The sequence below is a fragment of the Pyrgilauda ruficollis genome, unplaced genomic scaffold (genome assembly GCF_017590135.1).
Source record: "Pyrgilauda ruficollis isolate IOZ18807 unplaced genomic scaffold, ASM1759013v1 scaffold17, whole genome shotgun sequence".
NCBI lineage: Eukaryota > Metazoa > Chordata > Aves > Passeriformes > Passeridae > Pyrgilauda > Pyrgilauda ruficollis.
The window spans coordinates 10,208,552-10,232,034 of record NW_024515875.1 but is presented as its reverse complement, the minus strand read 5'-3'; the positions used below and the strand labels follow the sequence as shown (position 1 = coordinate 10,232,034).

Genomic DNA, 23,483 nt, shown 5'->3' with positions numbered 1-23,483 from the left:
TCACTGGGATGCTTTTACTGGTGTGAGCAATGAGGACACTCTAAAATATTGTTTCTGTATGTTCTTTGAGACCCACAGAACTCTTCCTGAGCCATTTGATGGAGCATTTCAGGCAATTTTATTCTTTTCCTAAATATCATCTATATAACACTAGTGCAAATCTATTAAAAATAAAGTTGGAAACATAAGCACATTGCTTTGCAGAATGTATTGTGAGTTATTTTGATGCAATGTGGGTGTGCAACACTGCTATTTACAAAACTTCATCTTAGACCTCTGTAAGAAATTGAGGACTGAACATATACAGCATATCTACCTAATAAATACATTAAATATTTTTGCAAAGAAATGGCCACCTGACTCAACCTGCCAAGCTGGACTTTTAAACTAATTGAACCTCACTTTTTTGTTTGTTTATTTTTTGAGCAAATCTTCTTCTCCTCCCCCATACAGGTGGTTGTGTCATGGGATCTTTTCTGCAGTTTGCTTCAGTTGTTTCCTTGGTACCATATTCCATATGTTTACTATCACCTTTTTTTGTCCTTTAGTAGCCTAGAGCATTTTACTCACCAAAAGCTTCATGGGTATCTTTCCAGGAAATATCATTGTTCAAAAAAAGTTTTATAGGAGCAAATAAAACACATTTCCAAAATAGTGCTGCCAAATAGCAAAATTTAAAAAAAAAGTGTTCATAGTTTTTGATGATGAAGATATTAAAGGGAATAAAAAACTGTGTTGTATAAAAATAACCAACTCTTTAATAGTACTGCAGGAGAATATTCAATTAAATGGAATGTAGTTTTCCAGCAAGCCCGTCTTATCTTAGCTTGAAACAACAGGTTGAATTAATTTTTTTTTCATTTCTGTTTCTCATCTATATTTTGCACTCCCACCATTACTTGCTACTATTTATATTTTATGTTAAGGGTCTTTTTTTTCAGCTGTTTCTAAAATTTTACAAAAGAAGCCAGAGATCATGTTGGAAACTCAAAGCTCCAAATCAGGTTATAAATCACAAAACCCCATACATATACACACCATATAAAAGGCCACTGTACTTTAGGACTGTTCTTTAGTACTTCCTCTCTTGACTTTCCTTCTCTTCCCTCCTCTTACCCCTCACAGCAGATAGAACTGAAGGGTCTTACCTGGCTTCTTTACTTTGCAGACTCAGAACAGAGCACTGGGTCAGACACAGAGGTGCTGGCAGAAAGGACATCCTGCTCATTTGGCTCCCATTCTGACCTTACATCTGGTGGCTCAGGCCCTCAGCCTCCTCCACCTTCATCCATGGAAGAGATCCAGGTAGAGTTGCAGTGTGCAGACCTCTGGAAAAGATTTCATGACATTGGGACAGAGATGATCATCACAAAAGCAGGCAGGTAAGATATCTCTGGCTTTCTGTCTAGTTAAAAAAGAAATCATAACCAAACAAACCAATTTTTATTTCATTTTTTTTTGAAGTATTTTCCCCTTCTTGATAATCCAAAGGGATAAACATGCATGAAAAATTAAATGGCTCTCTGAGTTTCTCAGCTGTGTTTCTTATTAGCTTTCTTAAGACAAGTGAAGTTGTTTCATATGACTGTTTGAATAAGTGGCTCCAAAGGAGAACTGGCAGCTGCAGGAAACCACTGAGGATAGTTGTTCCTTTGAGCAAATAAATCAGGAAACAATCATTGTACTGTTGGCTGTACTGAATTTAAGATGAGCTATAAATTTGGGAGTGACCCATTTGTTCTTTCAAGTTTCCATAGCACTTCATAAGCTTACTGATTTAATCTCGAATATAGTGAAATTCAAACTCACCTTTGCAGCTCTAAAAAGATGTAGTGTTAATGACTTCCTGTATAAAAAATGTGCAAGCCTAATGTTTGCCTTTGCTATTGCAGTGATACCATGACAGCTGAGGTTAGAAAGAGCCACAAATTAGCCAGATTTTTAAAAAAGGAAAACCTCACCATGACAGGTTAGCCAAGGGGAAGACCTTCACTGCTGACTACTATTTAAAAATGGCTAGGAGTCTGTTCGCCAAAACACAGCCTAGAGGTAGTTGTAAATTTCTAGATGTCCAAGCTAGGATTTTTAGGCCCCTTTTGCATGATCAGGCCGTTTCCTACCTTCACCTAGTGAGGTTGAAATTCCGATTGACACGGAGAAGGAGAACATCAGCACCACGGACAGAGCCCTCCAAGGCGAGCAAACACCAGGACTGACCGGGAGCTGTCCCGGCTGTGCCACAGAGATGGAGCAGGGAAATTTTACCCAAGTTTTGGGGAAAACCCACAGTGCTCTATTGTTTACAGCATTGTTTCATATCTGTGCTATGAAAATTTGCCAGAACAGCTCGACTTGTTGTTTTACATTCTTGTGAAGTGAGCACTATTGCTCTCTAGCCCCAGAAAGTCCAGATAATTCAAGAAAAGTTACCCTGGACAAATAACCCAGATGATTCCTGAAAAATATTATCAGAGCCAGATTAGCTCCCAGTTTTAGATTTCACTGGCAAAGGAAGCATTTTTCACCAGTACAGAGTGGGCTGCTGGTTTTGACCTTCTGCCTGAAATGGAAGAGGCAAAGTAACAGGAATGATATCACCTGCTATTGTGCAACACCTCCTCTCTGGATATGTTAAAACAGACACAGAGAAAAGAATTATTACCCTCTTTCCATAGGTGGTGACATCGAGACCTAAACAGATTAAGGGATCTATCCAGCATCATTAAATATGCACTGGAAGAATCAACTTCCTTCTTTCTGGATTTATTGTCCTGGTGCCTGGACCATGCTGTTTCAGAAACTTAAAAGAAAACATTTATTACCTGTTAGATTGACTATAATTAATTCTCTGATGATACATGGAGTAGATAGTAAAAGCAGCATAAATACATCTTTGCCCACCAGTTCAAATGAAAATGGCTGAAACTTAGTGGTATGAAGAGGATGTTGGCAGCTCACACATTTCTGAACAAAGGAGCTGATCCTTCTGACATCTTACAAGCTCCAGTGTGGATAGTTTTTCCACTTACAGAATATCATGTATCACAATAGAGTGATAACTTCCCATGCAAATAATGTATTTGTTATAATCCTAAATAACATTCTTTCTCCTTGAAAGGAGATTCTTGTAATTACTTGAGTCCTGATGGACAATTGTTACATTACTGCCCACAGAAAATCTATGTAACTACTAAATAGATGTGGTTTTTTGATACTTGATGATGTTCTTCTCCAGAAGTGATGTTAACAATATTGGAACACTGCTGGCTTTTTCTTTTACTGTTGACTACATTTGTAGGTTAATCATTGCAAATCACAATGAAGAGCTGGGCAGTTTCTTTAGGTAATACACCTGTTTATTGAGGATGGTCCTTAAAGGTGTGATAGAATTTACAAATTAAATGGTTAAACAGTTCAACAGCTTGAACAGTTTTCTCTCAGAGAAGATGTGAGGAGTCTGTGAGGAGTGAGAGCTGGATCTAGCAGTCCTGTTTCTCCATATGGGATGCATGATACGTGATGTGTCCCAGAGATTAGATTTTATTATTTCTGGCATAGATAGCAGAACTAGTGTTATTTCCTGAAGATTTCCTACTACTTATTCAAATTGTTAGAGACACACAGAGTAATTTGCAGCTGCTTCCTTCCCCACAGAAGATTTTATTCCTGTTGCTTTCTCTTTGGAAACCCTGAGTCCCCTAAGGCCTTCTTGTTTTGAAAGCCATTATAATTACAGACTCAGTTGCCTATAACTACAGCTGCTCCTTAATTTTCTATGACTTTTAAAGCACTGTCTGGTTCCTGCCTGTCCCCACAATGTCTCTCTGCTCTTGCTGTGTAATGCTAATTTCTAACCTACGTTCTCATTTCAAACATAGTTATGGGGCTATATCCTGCCCTGCATTTTTTGACTTTCGGACTCCTACTCTCACTCACTTCTAATTCTGCTTTGCTGTTTTTCTTTTCTTCATGCTGTATTTATAGATGTCTTTTTTTTTTGTCTGTTTCCATAAACCTACTCCAGTCCTCTTATAACTCTTCCTCTTTCCTTTCCATCAAAGCATTTTTATTTAGATTTTAATCAGATGCTTATAAAAAGACACCTTTGTTCCTTGTGTAAAAGATGCAAATGGCTGTCATCTGCAGTCATTCAAATCTGCCGTTACCTTTATCTCCTTTTAGTTTGAAAGAGAACCTTGAACTCTCTAGAAAACAAAAAAAGTTCATCTTAAGCCCCAGGTCATACTGATTTGAACAACTAGTCCTAAAATAATTTTTAACTCTTTTTCTCTGCTCTCCTTTACTGACAGTAATCATAGTGGCAGCATCAGTGGAGGAATTTGAAACCTTTCCCACATGCCTACAGTCCCTACCTAATGTCCATGGTCACCTGAGCTGCAGGGGTAACTGTTCGATAACTGATGCAGAGGAGTGCTGCCCAAAGTGGGGGAAAATGTGCACTTATTCCTGGGGGAATACACTACAGGGAGTGCTTGGAGTCCTCTCCTGGAAGGGAACAGCTGCCTACTGTTTATGGAGGTGCTTTTATGAGTGCTGCCATGCATCCCAGCACATCCAAGAGGTATCCTTCTGGGAACACAGGTTCAACCGGTAACAGAGCCGGGATCTCACCTCAACAATGGGGGAATGATCCCATCTGTCATATCACAGTTATCATATCTGTGCTGCAGGATGACTCAAGTCAAAATGCTGATGGCCAGGATTGGTAGTTCAATTGGAAAAAGCCATCAGTGAGGGAAACAGGTGACCTTGTCCTCTCCTGACTTTTCTGTGCCACCTGATAGGTTAAGTGCTACTTTGCCTGTGGCCTCTTTGCCTCCATGAAATCATGAGTCTGAGTTCTCCATAGAATGTACTCACGGCTGTCTACATAACCAGGTGTTATTTTTCCTTTCCAGTGGAAAGAAAGGTTGGGTCCCAAAGTGCTCCTCAGTTGGAGAGAGCAGAAGAGATTTTGCAATTAAGCTCTGTTGATGCTGAAGGGGCCCATGGAGAGGACTTCTCAGAGCAAAGGCTGGCAGGCCACAGCTACCAAAATGATTTTTAGAGTTCCTGGCCCTGTGGGCCAGATAAACTTGCTCCAGCTTCCAGAAGAACGTCCCCTTCGGGAGCAACTGAGAAGATCTGTTGGTCTCCCTCTCCTTCATAAACAATAAATCCATTTGCCACCAAGCCCTGCCCTCAGATTTTCCTCTCAAAACACACATCTCTACATGATCCCATGCTGCAGAAGGAAACAGAAGGGCATTCCTCCACTGCCTTTCCTTTCCTTGCCTTGCCTTCCTTTCCTTCACTCCTTACACATTACATCTGTTTCTCTAAAGAATTATACATTTGGTATCAATCTTAAATGCAAGGAAACATGAGATAGGAAATAACAAGGATAACTTCAGGTTGCCCTGTAAATTCACACGCATTGTGAACACTGTGCATGCTTAATCTGCAGACCTAAACCAGATTATTTTGCAGAGTTTCTCAACCAGATTATTTTTATGTCTGGGAAATGACTATTCTATCTATTTTTTTTTTCTGCAGTTGAAGAGCACATCCTTTAATTTTAGGGTTTGCAATTAATAGATGCCACTCTTATACAAATCTTTTACACCCTTATACTCTTATCTGAGTTCCTAAATTAAGGGTAAGAAACTGAAGCTTTATTATATTGGGGAAAAAAAGCCCAGTTCAGGGATGTATCTATGATCCTCCACCTATGACCAGTTTTCACAAAGTAAAATTAAACTACATTTTAAAAGAAAATTTTAAATACCACCACCAAAAGATATACTGCTAGCTGCGACAACCCAACTAATTTTTTTGTTGTTGAAAGTTCCCAAACATGGCTCTCAATACCCTCCTGTGCTGGCAAATACTTTTTAACTAAGTTCTAGAGATATTTATCTACCATTAGTTTTCTTCACGTTTGATGTTCATAAACTCCAGTCTCATTTTGAAGAAAACCAGAAACTGAGTAGACTGAGGCACACGGTTGTTGCTAAAATGCTTTTTGAAACACTCCCAAGTGGTCCTAAAGCAGTTGTAATAACTTATTTCATACCACAACATATTTCCCCTACAAGGGTACTGCGTGTAAGTTCACAGTCTAAGTTTTGGAACAGTGCTTTCCTGCTGAGTGGTAAAGCTAACATATAAATAACCTGATCATCCCAAACTGCTGCTGATATAAAACCACCTCCTAAAATATATCAGATGTCATCACATGTTCCTTATGAAAACAGACAGCCTTCGTGTCTGTAGCTGTTGACCATGAAGCTGATACCTTTCTAGATGAAAGATTCTTGACTGTTTATTAATACAACCATGTCCAAACAGCCTGAATTCCTTCCAAATCTTTGAGCCTCTTGTTTTCTACGAGGCTGGTGCCTCTGGGCAACCAAGAGCCAGCCAAGAGGAAATGCAGAGAACAGGGACTTTACCAGGATTATACACGAGCACATCCCTAAGTCTCCGCTGTTAGCCTCTGCCTTTTCCATTTCCCTCTTTCCACACAGCAGTGCTGCTGTAGACCTGCTGTGACAGTTCCAGGCCACATCTTTATAGCAAAGAAACCTAAGTTACTTTTATACCCACAGAAAAACAGTAATAATTTACAAAACTTTAAAAGTACACTTAAACTTTAGAGAAAGTAGTGGGATCAGCCGAGCTCTCTCCGATCATTTTCGAGATTAGCCTCTAAGCCTGCTGAATGGTCTGTGGTAATCTTTTACAAGGCATTTCATAAGCAAACAACCCCACAGGCTATGCTGCAACTTTACACAGGGCTGCAGATTTGGAGAGAACTTTTTGGGACACACAGCTCATTCAATTTTCCCAAGAGAGTGTGCAGACTTAGACCCAAAGAGACTCTGATTTAATCCTGGGTTTCTCATCAGCCCTCTGAAACATGACCTACCTCTTTAGCTGCTCCCAAGCCACCTCTCTCTAATTAAAGAGAGCTGGACTGTAAAATGCCACATCCTGTACCCATTTGGCTTGGCAGATTTAATGAGCCATTGTGGCAGAAACAAGGTAATGCCCTCAAGCCACTGAAGACTAATCCATTATTCCTTCCCCACCTCCCCCCCAGTCATTCTACTAGCAAACTCACACCATCAGTTGCACAAATCGCTCTCTCCTTGAAGGGTTTCTGCAGACGATTTTTCTGACAGTTTTATGTCTCTCATAACCCGGGTTAGCTGTGCTGTGGCAGCTGTGGGGCAGTGCTCTCCCCACCCCCCACGATAAATGTCCTTTTCCAAAGCAGATGCAGTTACTAATAGGTCAGCTCTTATCTTCTCAGTGTGGCCTGAAATGAAAGAGCTGTGGGTAGGGCAAAGGCTGAGCATCCTCCTCCTTCCCACACTCTTCTGCATGGGGCTATATGGGCTTGGCTGGGAAAGAATGAAATAGATCCCCATGATCACATCTCTGTTGTGCAAAGTTTGAGAGACACACCTGGAGATGTTGACACAAGCTTTCCTGTTTTCTTCCTCCTCCAGGCCGTGCTCACTAGCAGTACTTTGAGAAACAGAAATGTTGAAAGGAGAGCTAAATCATCTTCTCTGATATTTCACTGTTTCTCATTAAATAGAAGGGAAAATGTCACAATGGTTTGTAGGGATGACTCCTAGAAACATTTCTTGTACACTTTCCTACTATTTTGGCATTGTGATTTTAAATTACCCTTTAATATCCTCCCTCCATCCACATACTTCCATCCCTCAAGATATGTCTACTTATCAGAGAAGCAGAATATGACTTTGTATAGGCATACAGTACTTTTGGGGTTTCTCCTACCAAAGCTCTGTATTTTCTAGGCAGAAGTCATTCAATTGAGTAACACCATCCTACAGGACCTCAGCTGAAGTTTTTCTCAGATAAAGGCTGAAAAGCCACTCAGGTCTGGGTCAACAGTCAGTGAAACAATGCAGGATTTCTTTCAGTGCTCTGCTCGGATTTCAGTGTTGCTCAATTCCTTCTGCACCTCATTCAGTTCAGCTCCTCAGATTTTATGAAGGTGTAAAAACATCACATTAGTTGGAAATATAATATGGCCTAAGTAATTCCCTCAGCATGCTCTTTGAGGGAGGTGTAGAATAGAAATTGGTCTACTGCCACCATAAAATTTTTAAGAAGGAGAAATTAGGTCATAGCCACACTAACACTAAGATGTTTTAAGGTCAAAATTGTTCTGATCTGTTCTCTTCTAAAATAATTGCCTAGCTACAAACACTTCCACAACAGTGACTGTGTTTAGCAGAGCTTAACTTGTGCTCAGACAAGAACAAAAAGCCTGGGAATTGTTTTTTGTTGGTGTAGAGTTCCATACCTTGCCTATCAGGAGAAAATGCTGGATCATATGGCATAGAAAAGACAACATCTATTAAAAAGATCACATAAAACACTACCAGGACTTCAAGGAAGCCATGACATAATGCCAGCGTTTCTGTTGAATGTGAAGTACATTCCTAATAAGCAGATTAATTTGAGGGATGTTTTTCTTAAATAACTGTAAGCATGATAGCCACAGGACCTTTCAGGATGATGTATTTGCTTCAAGTGTTACCTCAGTACTGTCAAACTCTTTACTGAAATGTGGCATCCTCAAAAAAGAGGACTAAAGTGATCCTGCATTTAATGGAATATGAGAGAAGAATTACAGGTGGATGGCCACTGGGAAAAACACAAGGTAGAAGGCACACAGCCCATCCTAGGAATGCATTAGAGAGGATGATTCGTGTGAAGCAAGCAGAACTGTCTGCTGGGAACTGGGAACAGAGTGCTTGACTGTGAGCGTTTTGTCATTACTTCCAGGTTGTTATACCCCTTTTTCTAAGTGGGAGAAACCTGAAGATTCAAACCACTGCCAGCACAGTCTTTTCTACCCACACCAAGCCCAGAGGAGTCATGCCAAGGGCTGGGCTGTGTAAAGTAGTGTGCTTGTGGTGCCAGAGAGAGGTACAAGGAGCCTCTTCAGCTTCCTTATTCACCCTTTTCTTCCTTATTTCTACTCTTATTTTCCTAGGAGAATGTTTCCAGCCATGAGGGTGAAAATTACAGGCTTGGATCCCCACCAGCAGTATTATATTGCCATGGACATTGTCCCTGTGGATAACAAGAGATACAGGTAAGCTTTTCAGGGGCACAGGTAGGAACCTTGTACCAGCTTTACTGTCAATGACAGCCTAGGAAAGACACCTCCATTAAACACCATTGCAAAGGTGTGCTGAAGGAGACCCTTTGATTTGCACCAACATAGCTGATTTGACCAGAATCTTTAGACACAGACCCAGAGTTTTAATAGTCTCTTGCACTTCTGGAGTGAAATCTTTCTCTTTTCAAGTAGCAGTTTTTAATTGAGGAGATCCCTGTCATGCATTTCCTGATTGACACGATTGGCAATGACTGTCTGAGGGAACTGATAACTGGAGTTGTCAACAGGGGGTCTGCAGCCCCTAAATCTACTTCCTCAAGAAAGGAATGGGCAAGGAGCAGCTTGGAACTAAGCCAGGCCCCTCAGGTCTGGCCTGAGCTGGGTTGGTGAGTGGGTGATTTCTGTTTCACAAGGGCTCACTGTCCAGCACAGCAGCCTCAGTGAATATTGGTCCCTGACCTACAGTATGGAGTCACTGAGAAACTTTCCACTGCTGAGCTAAAGACAGGAAGAGGAGATTTCTCTGATAGTAATGGGCTTCTGATCTTAAAAAATGCTCTGGAAAACTCATGATCTTCTGCATCCCAGAATACTCTCCAGATTGATGTGATTTATGTATTCTTATTAAAAGACCTCTGAGAGTGAGTCTCTTCTCCAAATAGTCTTGACTGAACCACATTTCAAGGATTCAGAATTGAACCTCTGCTTCAAATGCTAAATACTACATTTTTGCTCCCACACTGTACAGAGTTTTTTTCTCAGGAAAAATGCTTTTACTGGGAAGCAGAAAGATAATGTTTGATACTCAGCTGGATGTTTTTCCTCTTTTTAAGAGCGTGGTTCTAACAACATTGTCATTGAAAATACATTCATTTTCTTACCCTGCTTGGCTTGTGCAGCCACATAGAGCAAACTAACAGGAAATGAAAAGACTGCTATTTTTTTTCTTTTTTTTTTCTTTTTTTTCTTTTTTTTCTCCTCCAGTTTCTTGTGACAATACAGGAAATTAGTCACTGTTTGTAGGTAACGACTGGAACATCTTAGCAGAGCTGAGTAGAGACCCAAGGTGGGGCAGCACAGGGCAGAACTCAGAGGTGTCAGTGGAACAGTTTGTGAAATACCTTTGAGGTATGCAGGGCAGGAGAAAAAAATAAGTTGTCTAGGCCAAGCTGTGGTAGAGAAATTTATGGCATATATAGGATGGCTAGATCAGGAACACAAAAATAATTTTTTCCTCTAATCCCAATGTATGTAATATTATATGGAATTTCCTTTTTTGCAACATTTCAAACCAGAAATTCTGGTTTTATCAATTGTTTTACTGGTATCTATTGCATATTGCCCATTCTGGGTGAAGCCACATGTGTTTTCCAAACACTGGTATGAGATACAAAGCAGATTTCCAGAAATTGCAGGGTATTTATTAATATTTTCAGAGAGGACTTTGTTTACCATATTTTCCAGCCTCTTACTCTGGCTCAGAGAGGGTTAAGGAGTTGAGAAGGCACATGTGGCAGAGTTTTACAGGGAAAATAACTGCAAGGTGGTTTTAATAAGGAATCAAGTCTGAACAAGTGGCTCAGGGGTAATCTGGCTTTCATTTAGAAGGTAGGAGGTTGCAATAAAGCACATTCTCCCCCTGACTGCAAATGAGAGCTTGGAGTGCATGAGGGTGGCAGGGGAGGGGGAGCCCTGGCTGTGTTCCTGCAGTGAGTGAGTGAAAAGCTCCCTTAGCCACCTACCCTTCCTCTTTCAGGTATGTGTACCACAGCTCCAAGTGGATGGTGGCTGGCAATGCTGACTCCCCAGTGCCCCCGAGGGTTTACATCCACCCTGACTCCCTGGCTTCTGGAGACACCTGGATGAGGCAGGTGGTCAGTTTTGACAAGCTCAAGCTGACCAACAACGAGCTTGATGATCAAGGCCATGTAAGTTAGAAGTTAATCCTGCTGTCCTAGCCTTGCTCCTCTCAGACTTGAAAGGGTGCTGCTGCTGCTTTGATGCTCCTGTGTCCTGTTGGGCACACGTGTCTGTGGTTGCTTCCAGATTTATGGAGGTTTTTTTGCTATTTCAGTGCTTTTCTACAAAATGTTGCCTGATCTTATAAAGCACCTTTCTCTTTGCTCACAGCACAAACTTTATCTCGTGCTTGTAAGAAAAGGATAAATTTCTCCATATTAACTCTTACTCAATCCGTGCTTTCTTCTACGTCTGGATGTTGTGCAAAATATTTATTTGGGGAAAAAATTCCTTTTCCTTTTGTTTTCTCTTCAGATTATCTTACATTCAATGCATAAGTATCAGCCTCGTGTTCACGTCATCCGCAAGGATTTCAGCAGTGATCTTTCTCCTACAAAGCCAGTTCCTTCAGGAGATGGGGTGAAAACCTTCAACTTCCCTGAGACTGTTTTCACCACAGTGACAGCCTACCAAAATCAACAGGTAAATCCTTCATGCTCCTTTTATGTTGTGCCTTCACAAAAATATCAGTGTGCTCTTTGTGAGACGAAATTCTCTGAGAAGCATAGAGAAGTTACACTTTTCAAAAAAAAAAAAAAAAAAAGAAGAAAAAAATGAAAAGAAAATGCTTGCTCTGGGGTATTGTGTAGACATGAAGTATTTAGCCAGGAAACCACCTTGAAGACAACATGGTTGTAGCTTTTACTGTAAAATAAGTAACTAAGATCAACTGTAAAGAGGTATGTTGTGTTCAAATTTCCTTGCTACCTCATGGTACAAAACTAGAGTATCTTGTCCTCACTATAATTTTAAGGCAGTACAGCTGTAATTCCAGATCAATTCTCTCAGAGACAAAGCAGTTGGGTTTTTTATAGCAGTGAAGGAAAAAAGTTTTGAAGAAGCTCAATCTCATCAGTTTGTTGACAAAATAAGCCTTTGAATGCATGCATTGCATATAAACTGAAATTCTCATGCATGCATGTCCTGAGGGATAGGGGTCAGGTAAGGGGTCAAGTAATGCGCCTGAAAATTAGGAAAGTAAGCTTCCAGTTCTGCAAGGAGATGGGCAATGGGATCTTTTGGGAGCCTGCCCTTAGGAACCAGGCATGGAACAGAGCTGGCAGATCTTCCATCCAGGCCACCAGCCAGCAACCCCCAGGAGCCAGAAATCAGACAAAGAAGTCAAGAGAGCAGCATGGCTGAGCATGGACCTGCTGGGCAAACCAGACAGAAAGAAACAAATGCACAGGCAGTGGAAACAGAGACAGGTACCCTGTGTAGGGATTGGGTGAGGAAGGCTATGGCAAAGCTAGAGCTAGACCTGGTAAGAGATGCAAATCATAACAGAAAGGGGTTCTGCAGGTAAGTTAGCCAGGAAAGGAAGGTTCAAGAATGTGTACCTCTCCCTGATAACCAATGCTGGAAAACTGGTAACAACTGATGAGAAGGCTGAGGTACTTAACACCTTTTTTGCCTTAGTCTTCAAATGAATGAGTCCTCACTTCTCACTCATCTTGAGAGGATGGACAGCAGGACAGAGACTGGGTAAGCAAAATGCTTCCCACTGTAAGTAAGGATCAGAAGAGAAGACTTTGGGGTGATATAATTTCAGCCTTCCAGTACCAGAAGGGAGCCTACAAGAAAGATGGAGAGACTTTTTACAATGGCATGTAGTGACAGGATAAGAGGAATGGTTTCAAAGTGGAAGAAAGTAGGTTTAGAGTAGATATTGCAAAGGAATTCTTTACTGTGAGGATGGTGAAGCCCTGGCACAGGTTGCCCAGAGAAGCTGTGGGTGCCCCATCCCTGGAAGTGTTCAAGGCCAGGTTGGATGGGACTTTGAGAAACCTGGTCTAGTGGAAGGTGTCCCTGCCCATGGAAGGTGGGTTGAAGAAGATGATCTTTATGGTCCCTTCCAACCCAAACCATTCTGTGATTTTATGATAATTTGTGTCTGATTCAGGTCTTATATAGTTTCCAGTGCTAAGACTTAGTACTGACTTTAGATACCATAAAGAAAAGATGTTGCTGTAGCAGGATCCTTTCTCTAGGGACCTTGACTTTGTTAGTGATCCACACTTAAACTAGACATCAGTTTTCTGGGACTGAAGGACAGATCCATATTAAATCAGCTTAAGGCAGATTGCAATATTTATCAAATTTTAAACAATTGTGAATTCTAACAATTTAGTGAAATGCTACAGAGTTTTTTATTTTGCAATTAAGAGAGCACAGCTGCAGACAGTGCTCCTGTGACTGCTTCTTTTTCTTCTCATGACTCCCAGCTTTTTTTCTCAGTCTGGTCCCCTTGAGCTGACTTAAATCAGATTCCAAAATGCATCAAAAACATTGCAACACGCTGGTGGGTTTGCTATCATTGCAGTATGGGAAACTTCCTGCCCCCTTTGTCCAAATGCAGATACTCCACAAACTTGACTGTAGCTCAGACGAGGAAGGAGGATAGGGAAAGGAGAAGAAATGACAGGAAATAAGCCTATCATTCTTCCTTAAAGACCAGACTTATAAGACATAATTACTCAGGGAGAGAGATGCTAAGGGAGGGATCCCTGTCAGGGATTGGCACCACAAGCTGCCTCACCATAAAGAAACACTGACATTTCTGTCTCTCTGAATTCCGAATATCTAGGGATTTTGTTCAAAAAGATTTGGGGGACACAATCACATTTTCGTAATACCAGTAAGGAAATTCTGGTGGGCTGGAGAAACATTTTCATTTAAACCAAATCTAAATCCCCTGAATCTGCCTCCATGCCCTCCAGTGGCTGCCGAGCTTTGCCTTACTGAGGGAAGCGTCTCTGGAAACAATTGTAAAATGTTAGCAAATCCACCACAGGGATTCCCTCTGCTGTAATTCCATCCTCCACAGAACATATCTGTCTCTGTACACACAAGTCCCAGGACAGCTGCAAAGTCAGGCTAGCGGAAATTAAGTTCACAAATTAAGCTTCTGCAAAAATAGGAGCTGCATTCCAGATCTGAGGTTAATATACAGAGTAAGGGCTTGGTTCTGACAGAAGCAAAACACCTGCAAATCCCCTTCAGATCAGACTGTATTAAACTAGTCCCTTTTGAGCAGTTTCAGCAAAACCACCTCAAATTTGGTAGGTTCTGGAGATCTCACTCTTCTTTCATTCCAAATACAGAATGTCTAGGACAAGCTGAGGCTGGCAGAGGGAAGCTCTTTTGCTACACCAGGTTGTGGAATAGCCCACAGGGAGTACAATACCACAGGCTTCAAGGTCAAAATCCCAGTCTTATGGTCCATATTTACCAACATGGAATTCATGCTTAAAAATAAGCAGGAAGGAAGATTCCCCCAAAGAACTCAGTCTGGCTATTACCTCCTTTATTTAGAGGAGGAAAAAAAAAATTTCCAGACCAGAAAATTCTTGAGGGCTGCCTAGATGCTGACCAGAACAACAGCAACTTGTATGTGTGACTGTGTGGCCACCTGACATCTTTGGGGGCTGTATCCTGTGCTTTTCTCTTCAGCATTGTTTGAAGGTCCATGAGTTGCATCCAGCTGCTGGATATGTGGAGTGTTGAGGCTGAGATGACTCAGACAGCAGCCAAACTTGAGCAGTGTGCCTGCTTCCCAAATCACGTGGCCATTGATAAATAACAGCTCCTGGGGTTTTGCACCTGGTGTACTTCTGCTCCGGGAACAACTTCTCAGCCCCAGCACTGTGCCAGGTTTCCTAATGCTACCGTGATTTCTGCCTCTGGTGACATGTTTTGATAAGCAGACTATCTGTTCATGGATAACGGAAGGGCAAATTTGACAGAGGTGTGGGGAAATAAGTGTGAAAGATCATTGGAGAGGTGGCTTGGGCAAGAATGGAAATCATCCACAATTTTCATTTGTTGAAAGATTGAAGATATCAACTAATTCTCTTTTTCTTCCTTCTAGATCACCAGATTAAAAATTGACAGAAACCCCTTTGCCAAAGGTTTCAGAGATTCTGGGAGAAACAGGTAACAGAAGCTTGTTTGTGTTTCCTCACTGATCTCTTCCCTCGTTTCCCTAATGGGTGCACAGGGCATATGCCTATGGTTGAGAAAGGCAATTTTAAATTTTTTCATTAAAATGAAGAACAGAGATAGAAAAATGGCAGATAGCAGACTGTATAACAGACAAAGAGGTCACAGCCCAACACTGTGCAAATAATTATTCTTTATTACATGTGGGGTTGGCTGAAGGACATGTTTAAGTTTTAATTTTCACAGGAAATGCCAAAACTTGGAGAGCAAATGTTTTCTTTATGTTAGAAGAAAAAAATTAGTTTCTCATAGGTGTGCAGGATAAAAGTGCAAAAATGTTCTAGTTTCAAATAATTTCAATTTTTATCCAGCAGTGTCCAGTGGTTTCACTTTGACTGCATTGCTTAATTTTGTCATGATTTTTATTAAAAAATTAAGTAGAACGCCTTAAATACTATTTAGAAGAAATTATATTTTAACAGCACAGATTGATTAAAGGGAGCTTTAATCAATCCCCCCCATTGTATTAGTAAAAGACATTACAGAGTTATCAAAAAAGAGTAAGAAAATTAAAAGTTCCAACTTTTTCTGCCATTCATGAATTCTGCAGCACAATGTGCAGCAGATCTAAATATTTCAAGTCTAAATGATGTAGATATCCTTTAAATCAGTGTAACAAAGGCTTTAAATCTTAATTATACAATTAGATATATATGACTACATTACAAGAAGCCTAGGGTTGCAAAGCAAAGCTCTGAGTGTGCAGACCAGAGTAAAAGTTGTGTGCATAGCCCTCATTTGCTGTCCCAGTGGGTGCTGTAACTCAGTTTTACTTGCATGCTCCTGTTGTGTGTATTTACCAGGACTGCTGTCTCCTTCATAAGGAGGTTTGGTGAGGTCAGTGTTCATGAATGGGCAGCTGCCCTGTGTTTTCCACCACTCACTTTAGTGCTACACTCTCCATCGTCCCAAAGAAGACATTTAACTGACCTAGAGGAGCTCAGCTCCTCTGCTCTCATCTTACTGAATTTATGCATGAAGATGTTGCCACTCTCATTTAATCCCTGCTGTGATCACCAGTTCTCCTTGAGCCATATGTGACCTTTATTCTTCTTTCCTCTCCTGTGTGGGGAAAGCAAAGTGTGTCCTGGGTACAAGACCTTCCCCCTGTGCACAGATACAGCTGCACCGGGGCTGGGTTTGGGAGAGGGATTGATGCAGTTCCAGGTACATGGTGGGCTGCATTAATGTGGAAGGCATTAATAAGGTCCTAGCTCAGTGAATTTGGGCAGTTTCCTGAAAAGGTTGGGAATTGCTGATCTCTGTAGCTCATTGATTTAGGAAAGGGCAGGAAATTGCTACACGGCTGCAGCTGTGGGGAGAGCTCAGTAAGGCTCTCTGCTGATGTAAAGAGGAATTAAAATCTTTAAGGTATTACACATCAAAGGGAGCAGCCTGAGGCTTTAGGAAGAAAAAAACAGGCAAAGGTATTTGCAAGCATATATAGCAGTCAGGCGCCTGCCTCACAAGCAGGGGTCTGGCTGCAGTTGCACTGCTGTTGTCAGCTCGGGGAGGACACAAATGCTCAGCTGCCTCCTTCCCAGGGGACACATACGCAGATATTCCCATAGGAGGGAGGAAAGCATTGAAGGCCAAGCTGTGTGTGGAAAGGACTTTCCATATGGGACTTTCCTTAACTGAGCTGGATGGCTTTCCTCTCCCTTGTGAATCTGTAATCTCATTAGGATCACTGGTCAAAAAACAATTGTGATACTCTGCAACTTCCCACGTCCTTCCCACAGCTTCAGTCAACCACAGTGCCGCAGACTGTGGCTGGAGAAGGTCCTGCTGAAAATGAAAATTTCTCCTTTGCAAAAGAAATAGGGTAATTTGAAGAAGGGCCATTTGTGAATCAGGCAAGTGAGCAGTACAAGGGAGTAGTAGGTTTTATGTATAAGGACTTAAAAGCAAAAATAAAGGCGTGGCAGCAGCAAGAGACACAGAATTCTGAGGCACCTCCAGGACATCCTATTCCAGAAACATTGGATACTGTGTCAGAGCCATGGTTAGAATTTGCCAGCAAATGATGGAGGAGAGAACTGCCAGGGAAAAAGCAGTGCATGGTGGAAGAAAAGGAACGCGTAAGCCACTCCTTTCCTAGGACATTTCCTTTCTGCTTTATGTTGAGACTCTTCCATTAAATGGAGATGGATATTTTTCCTCCATTTGTTTATTGTTATTGTTTCACTGTTGTCTCCTGCTGCAGAAATTGTGGAGGTGACTGTTGTTTTTAAAACTAGCTTTCATTTTGGATCTTTCACTTCCATCAACTTGCAGCCTGCCCCTTTATTTCCTCATTACTGTGATCTCCCTTCATCAGAGCAAGATGCTGCTCTGGGGGTACCCTATCATGATGTGACTGACTGTATCCATATGGGGGAGCAATCTTTTCCCAGATCCTTTCTTGGATCTCTGTCAGTTATCTTCATGAGTGTCTCTCTCCAGTCCTTACTGCCTCAGATTTCAGCTGGGAGAAGGAGCACTGAGGTGTTTCAGAGGGAAGGATGGAAACAGCTCAGTCACTTGCTAATGTCAAGCAGTCTTTGAGCACTCAAACCACATTAAATAATGGGGTTCAGGAATCTAATCATGAGCCTTGTTGGATGGCAGAGGTAGCCTGTGTTTGAAGGTCAGTCTTATTAGAGATTCTCTCTACCTGATTTTTGGGCGTTCTTCACTTTTTGCAAAACCACATAAAGTATCTGTAGAAATGCAACAAGAGAATTTCCTGATGTTGGAAGAGAAGTTTCCTGGTGGTGAAAGGATACCCACATAATGTATGAATAAGGCAGGTTATTACTTGGTTGCTTTCCTGAACTTCAAGAGATTGAGAAACCAGTTTTTGACATATGGAGCTCAGCTAGCCAAATGTTTGGGTAGTGAGGGTGCAGGTTTAATGCCACAGAGGTTATTTTTAGAGACTGGGTAAAGTTCATCTGACAGTGGGATGCTTGCAGCAGCTCCTTATCCAGGAGGAAGCCAGAAGGGAAAACAGTCAGGAAACTCAACAGGGTGATGGAAGAAAAAACCCCTAGGCTGAAGGAAAAACCAGCACTTTGATTTCAGATGTGGGCAGCTGAGGTGAATAAAATTGTTTGTTTGGAAATACTCTTTGAGCTTTGTCTAGGATAAGAGAGCCAGGAGGACACTTGGAGCCAACAGCTTGGCTTCCCCAGCAAACAATGAAATGATGGCCTGAATCCTATGTGCAGTGGGAACAGCAAGATCAGCCATATGGGATGGATTATGGAGGTGCACAGATAGCTCGTTTCATTTTTCAGACAATGGAACTGTTTCATTTATTGCCTATTATTAAAACTTTATAGCACTAAAAATAAAAGAATGAATGAAAAAGAGAGAGCAAATTTTGGATACCTTTTAAAGGACTGACCTTATTAAAAAAATACTGGCAGTGAGACCTCTTCTGATACTTTTTTTTTTTTTTACTTCCTTCATAAAGATGGTGTGAGAGGGAAGGGTTTATGGCCTGATAGATATTTTGAAGTTAATTTTTCAGTGCAGTTCCTTGGAAGAGAAAGTAGATGCCACATGGATAATGTTCAGCACACTTGGTATCAGCAACCCTCAGCAAAGGCCCTCCAAATTTCCTGACATTTCAGAAACGCTGAACACAATTATTTTTTTGTCAACATTTATTATTGTCCCAAAATGTCTCCTCATTGGCCAGATGGGGATCCTTTTCCTTGTTAAGGGGTGGAACACACACACAGAATGGCAGTCCAGTATTTCTGCTGACTAGGGGAGCACACCAATATCATAAACTGCTATGGGAGAGACAGTTATTAGAGTTGACAGGGATTAAATTTCTTGATTCCCACCCCAACATTTTCTTTCAAAAATAGGAATACATCACAGACAGAAGAAAGGCTGGGGCTAGGGCTTTAAAATCAGTACACAGAGGTGGTGTGCCTTCTCACCAAGAGCTGTTTTTAGCATGAATGAATGTTTTTTCTTCTGCAAGACTCCATTCATAGTGTGGTAGGTGCCTAGCAGGTTAGCACATGAAGCTGCTGTCTCATGGGTCTTGTCTGACACCTGGAAAGATGTGAAAATTCAGTAAGGATGTGTTCTGCTTAGAAGCTGTTTCAAAAACACACGTAACTTTTTTTTTTTTTTTTATGAAGAAAAAGAGCCCCAAAACCCAGAAATGATACATTAAAAAAAAAAAAAAAAAAAAAAAAAAAGAAACCCACAAACTAATGGGGGAAAAAAAAGTTTGGTCTAGTTATATAGAGGCTTACATTTGTGCGTAGGAGAAGTGGACATAAGTTTGGGCTCTGTCACCCACATGCTCAGAGAGGAAGTTTTATACACATGTCCAACATATGCAAACTTGTGGGGAGCAAAGGACTCCCATTTGGGGCAGGAAGAGCCAGCTGGAGTTTGACATCCATCCTTCAGGTACCTGTGACACCACGCTGCCCCCAGCTTTGAAGGGCAAGGCCACACTGTTGCTGCCAGCTGCTGCCACAGCATGGAAAGGGAAGGGTGACAGGAGCTGTGCTCACAGCAAGGGGGCTGTTGTAGGACTGCTCTCCTGGAGCAGGAGGAGGTAGGTCCCTGTTGGTGTTGGCATCTTTCCTTCCTCTGACATACAGGGCAGGAATAGAGCAGCTTTACAAGCTGCTCTGACACTCTCACTGCTGCCATTTACTTCCTATCAGCTCACAGACACAGTCAAGTCCAACACTTGAAAGCAATATATTATTCCAAATTTACTGTTTTATTCCTTCTTTTTATTATGGCCTGGATATTCTGTTTTTCCCTTTTCTTTTAGAAGTAGAAATTCTGTGGTGCCTTTGAGAATTGTGTTGATACAGGGTAAAGTGATAGATGGCGAGCTAGAAACTTTGAATCGTGAGTCAAATGCTGAGCTGATAATGGTGCAGGCTGCAGGGAGAGGCAGGGGTAATAGCTTTAATCTGTTTTTAGTGCCTCCATGAGCCACCTCCACTGGAAGGGAGTTGTGAGATCAGAGCTAGAAGCCCAGTGCTGGTGCAGAGTGGGGTTGGGTAACTGGGGATCTAATGACTGAGCCAGCCAGTGTGTCCACTGCTCTCAGTAAGCTGGCTTCCCTGCTTCCCCCACGATCCTGTGGCAGACACAGAGCAGCTGGAGTAGCACAGCTGGAACTTTCAGTCTGCATTTCTGATACATTACGTGGTTCTAATCATCAAGGCAGGTCCTTTCAACAACAGGTCTGAGTGTATTGCAACTTGCTCAGGGCATTTTATGCCCCCTGGATATACAGCACCAGAAAGTTTTCCCTCAGTGTTTGGGCTGGGGCTGCAAAAAAAGGTACCATTCTCTTCCTGGCTGTGCCTGTGTTGAGAAGCAGATAGAGTCTGAACATGTGTGACTTTCACACATAGGGAGCAGAGGAAATCCTGGGGGTGGTACCGGTAGTCAAAGGGCAGCTTTTGCACACAGAGCCCAGCTTAGCTGATGAGTTCAAATTCTGTCCTGCCTTGTTGCCTCTGAGCTCCATGAGCTGGCAGAGGCCACTGTATTAACCAAATAGTTTTGTTGTAATGTGCTCAGCACTAGTGTGAGACTGCTATGCAGAGATGTCTTCTGTTTCTACTTCTAACAGCTTAGCAGCTAATAAACACCATGCAACAACCTCTCTTCTAAACCTCCTCTTAAAATACAGAGTTTGGTTTGCCAACTCCAATGTATTTAAAGCATCCAAGCTTCCGGGGAGACTCTGGAAAGTTAACTGAGTGAGTGGAGGCATGTGCAGAAAGAAATTTTCAGAAGGAAAAGGCAGCTCCAGTGTCAGCTCAACATCTGATGAGCGGCTCTGGGGATGTTGTGCCTTTTGCATTGAAAGGGGATACGTTCTCTCATTTGATGAATAATCTCTCCTGGTATTCAGTCAGTGCAAGGGCTGTAACCTACTGTGGGAAAACAGGCTGGGGAAGGTGAGGAATGGGGAACAGACTAGTGTGCAGCTTCCACTGAGGAGAACTTTTCCTGGGAAGAAACTCCGGTGGGTTTGATAACACACCTATGTTCTCACTGAGCCTGTGGCACTAAGAGACTGCCAGCAGAGCTAGGAATTTGTGGTGACAAGAGGAACAAATCTGAGACCTCCTTTCAAGAAGAAAAACTCTCAGTTTTTGGCTTTTTCTCTTTGATAAGTCTTTGTGGTGAGTCAGGGACCCAAAGCAGATATATCACTGAACTTTGAGAAAGAGCATCTTACGCATCTCTACTCGAAGCTCAAAACCAAGAAAATTCCCTTTTTGATGGCTTCTCATAGCACTTTGGAACAGTGTCCAGAACAGTGAAGTGGCAGGGAAAGGCAATTCACAAAATACCTCTGATAACATAGTCTGAATCCCAGGCCTTCTTTATTTGAATGACAGCTTACATCCAAAATTGTGCAGGGCCACTCAATGATAAATTGAGTATGCCTTAAGGAGCTGACAGTCATGTGTCCCCTGGAAAGCAGACAGAAGGCTTGAGATTCTTGCTAGGAAGGAAAAAGGCATTTAGAGACTGTTAGGAACTTTTGAAATCCTGGGCTGGGGAAATTTCATTTTACTCTTGTGGTCAGCACCTGTGCAGGAAGACGCACTTGAGGAATTCACAAATGCCAAGGTGACCTTTCAGTGGCTGCTGGCAGCTGGCCAAGCAAGGTCAGAGCCTTCTTTCCTCAGTGCCTTTGTCCCCAGCTGGTTGATGTTCTTATTCACTCCTTTTCTTTCCTTTGCACAGGACGGGGCTGGAGGCCATCATGGAGACCTACGCCTTTTGGAGGCCCCCCGTGCGCACTCTCACCTTTGAAGATTTCACTACCATGCAGAAGCAGCAAGGTGAGTGAGCAAAGAGATGGCAGGAAAGAGATTGCTCTTTCTCCTGTAGAACGAGCAGGAGAAGAGGGCATAAAAGCAGCAATGCACTTTGCTGTGTGTCCAGCGACTGGAATGGGGATGTCTCACACATTGTTGAGCTCTTGGCTGAAGTGAGAGGACACAGAGCAGAGAAACAGTGGACAGGCTGTGCCTTATGAGGTGTGATGGAATCTCTTGTGTTCCCTGGTCTCCCTGAGCTAGAGTCCTAAGAGCTAGAAGGAGGAGCAGGAATGATTGTAGGGTTGGGCAAACCAGCCCAAGTACACAGTATGAGTTAAATGTGAAGAAAGCACAGAAAGACTGAGGAAATCATGTCAGACACGTTGTTCTCCATTTACAATTTACATTTGCCATTTGTATGCAAACACAAGGGGAAGGGGGCTGGGGGGATTTGCCTTCTGGAAGTTTTAGGAGACCAAGAATATGTCTCCCTTTGGGGTCATGCTGCCTTGATTTCAAAACACAGTGGCCTTGCTGGAGACACTTTCTGCTAGTAAGAATCTGGGAGGAATTATTGGATAAGCCAAGTGTTCATGCTGAGTCTTTTCATAGCTTCTGCCCTTTACATATCTCATTAGTTTAAGTAGGGCTTTCATCTCTAGTTTCAGGCCATGTTGCTATTTTGCTTTTTGCAGAGGTAGGTCTTTCCCATTCACTTTAGTGCAGCTATATCTAGTTAAAAACAGTGATCACTGAGAAAGAGTTATCAAGGCAGCAGCCTGATACTTTTTTTAAATTCCAATGTACATGCAAGAAAATAAACAATTCAAAAGGTGTTCAAATGTGACACCAGCAAAGGTAAGCAATCAACACCAAATGCCTGCCCTGTGTAGCAGATTCTCCAGCCTCTCACATTCAAGCTTGACATCACCCTCAAAACCTCCCTCCAGATCTTGCATCCACCTAGGGATGGTGTGTTCTCCTTGAGATGCAGGAAGCAGCGGTGGCTGTTGGGGTTGCCCATCACTGAGGCAGAATCAGAAGAGTGTTCAGCTGAAGAATCTCTTCTTGCTTGTTGACTGTCCCCCATGCCAGTTCCACATGCAACACTCCAGGGCCCAGATCACCTGCTAAATAATCTTTCCGATGGGACAGCACAGAAGTAGGACAGAGCACACTCCAGTCAGCTCTGTTAGACTGCCCATGCATGGTCTTCACCTGACCACCCAACTCTTCTTGAATAGCTCACCATGGGGCAGGAGGCATTTTGCACAAGCTCAGGGGCTTGTGTTGAGGAGCACTTGTGGTGGGGCACGTGGTCAGAGATGGGTTAAATCCAGGATTTAGAAATGTTTTCATCACCCACCTAAATAGAAACATAACAACCTCTCCTCCTGGTCACAGTCACTGAAGCAGCCTCTCTCCGATGTCTCACCCTCTATTCGGGCTCGCCTGCCTCCCTGCCCTCA

General features: G+C 42.3%; 1 protein-coding gene across 1 annotated transcript in view; it reads left to right on the top strand.

Moving 5' to 3' along the window:
• TBX15 (T-box transcription factor 15) overlaps window positions 1-23,483 on the top strand; it is a 90,770-nt gene that overhangs the window by 52,512 nt on the left and 14,775 nt on the right. Inside the window, exons 2-7 of the mRNA XM_041463889.1 lie at window positions 1,169-1,382; window positions 9,044-9,145; window positions 10,929-11,100; window positions 11,447-11,614; window positions 15,063-15,127; window positions 21,938-22,035. Of these exons, the coding sequence (XP_041319823.1) occupies window positions 1,169-1,382; window positions 9,044-9,145; window positions 10,929-11,100; window positions 11,447-11,614; window positions 15,063-15,127; window positions 21,938-22,035 (819 nt within the window). The remainder of the gene's footprint in view (window positions 1-1,168; window positions 1,383-9,043; window positions 9,146-10,928; window positions 11,101-11,446; window positions 11,615-15,062; window positions 15,128-21,937; window positions 22,036-23,483) is intronic.